This window comes from Palaemon carinicauda, chromosome 3 (assembly GCF_036898095.1).
Source record: "Palaemon carinicauda isolate YSFRI2023 chromosome 3, ASM3689809v2, whole genome shotgun sequence".
In the NCBI taxonomy this organism is placed as follows: domain Eukaryota; kingdom Metazoa; phylum Arthropoda; class Malacostraca; order Decapoda; family Palaemonidae; genus Palaemon; species Palaemon carinicauda.
Window position 1 is genome coordinate 180,661,681 of NC_090727.1, and position 1,326 is coordinate 180,663,006.

General features: G+C 36.7%; 1 protein-coding gene across 1 annotated transcript in view; it reads left to right on the plus strand.

The window, feature by feature from the left end:
- Window positions 1-464: 464 nt before the first annotated feature.
- Window positions 465-1,326, plus strand: part of LOC137638806 (ferritin heavy chain B-like) — a 1,825-nt gene continuing 963 nt past the window's right edge. Inside the window, exons 1-2 of the mRNA XM_068371187.1 lie at window positions 465-706; window positions 1,200-1,301. Coding sequence (XP_068227288.1) covers window positions 605-706; window positions 1,200-1,301 — 204 coding nt within the window. The 5' untranslated portion in view covers window positions 465-604. The remainder of the gene's footprint in view (window positions 707-1,199; window positions 1,302-1,326) is intronic.

Below are 1,326 nucleotides of genomic sequence, written 5' to 3' on the forward strand. Positions count from 1 at the left end.
TTCGATCTGTTTATGAAAACTTCATCACTACTACACGAAACAATGAAGGAGTTAGTACTGATATTTAAAAAGAAAAAAAAAATCTCCCGCATAAGCATTTTTCCGACTTTTTCTCGAAGGGAGAGGCATATGATTCAACCCTATAAATTTAATATAGTTGAACGCACCCTTGTGAATTCTGGATGACAATCTATCATTTCACTAATCAGTCATATCATGATCAAGAACATATTTCCAACTATCAGGTGGATACAAACCTCTTTAATAAACAATGAAAATAACAACTGATAAATGTCTAAAAAACAATGAATCTTAATCTGGCATAAGTTCAGAGTGTGATAGGTATAATCTCTGCAGCGCTTTGCCTTAAAGGGGTTTCGTTATGCAACTAAATAACGAACACAGTGAACAAAAAAATAGTGATAAAGGGAGATTCTCGTAGAGTATATATACTGCCCTCCTGACTTGTTAGAGTCAAGCTGCTCCGCGTCGCCAGTGTGTGAACGAGCCAAGCCAGTACTCTATAAGTCTTCATCTCCAATTTCCTACCTTTTTCCTTTAGCTTTCTCTTCTGTGTCCACCTGCATCCAGCCACAGATTCATCATGGCCAGCCAAATCCGCCAAAACTACCATGGGGACTGCGAACTTGCCATCAACAAGCAGATCAACATGGAACTACATGCTAGTCACGTCTATCTGGCCATGGTTCGTTCCTAATGCTCTTTGTTTGTGTATTGTTTTCTTTCCTCTGGAATCAAAATTAACGATGATTTCGTTTCACTTATGCATATCCATGTATCGTTTTTTAAATCAGATTAATAAAACTGACATTTCATTAATCAATTTATAAACGACTGTGTTTCAAGTGTTTTTTCAAGTCCCTTGAACATACATTCTGCAGTCTACCTGCCAAGATATCAACTCAGATCTATTTCACAGGAAATTTCTTAAATGTCTTACCAAGCTATTGTTCTACCATTGTAGTTACATTTAGGTTTCTGAATTACATGTTTAAAAAGTTTTGATTAAAAACAATGTTTCATGCTTTTTAGCCATTAAAGAAACTTTTGTCGCTGTTAAACTAAGAAAGTCACTAACTGTTGGTCACACGTCAAATTCATGAATAGGAAAACAGAAAATATATGATCGCTTTTCCCCAAACAAAATCTGATCGAGAAATTCCTTTTCCTTTCACCAGTCCAGCTACTTTGGCAGGGACGATGTAGCCCTTCTTGGATTGCAGAAGTTCTTCAAAGAATCCAGTGACGAAGAGAGGCAGCATGCCGAAACTCTCATCGAGGTAATACTGAATTGTTTGCTATTAT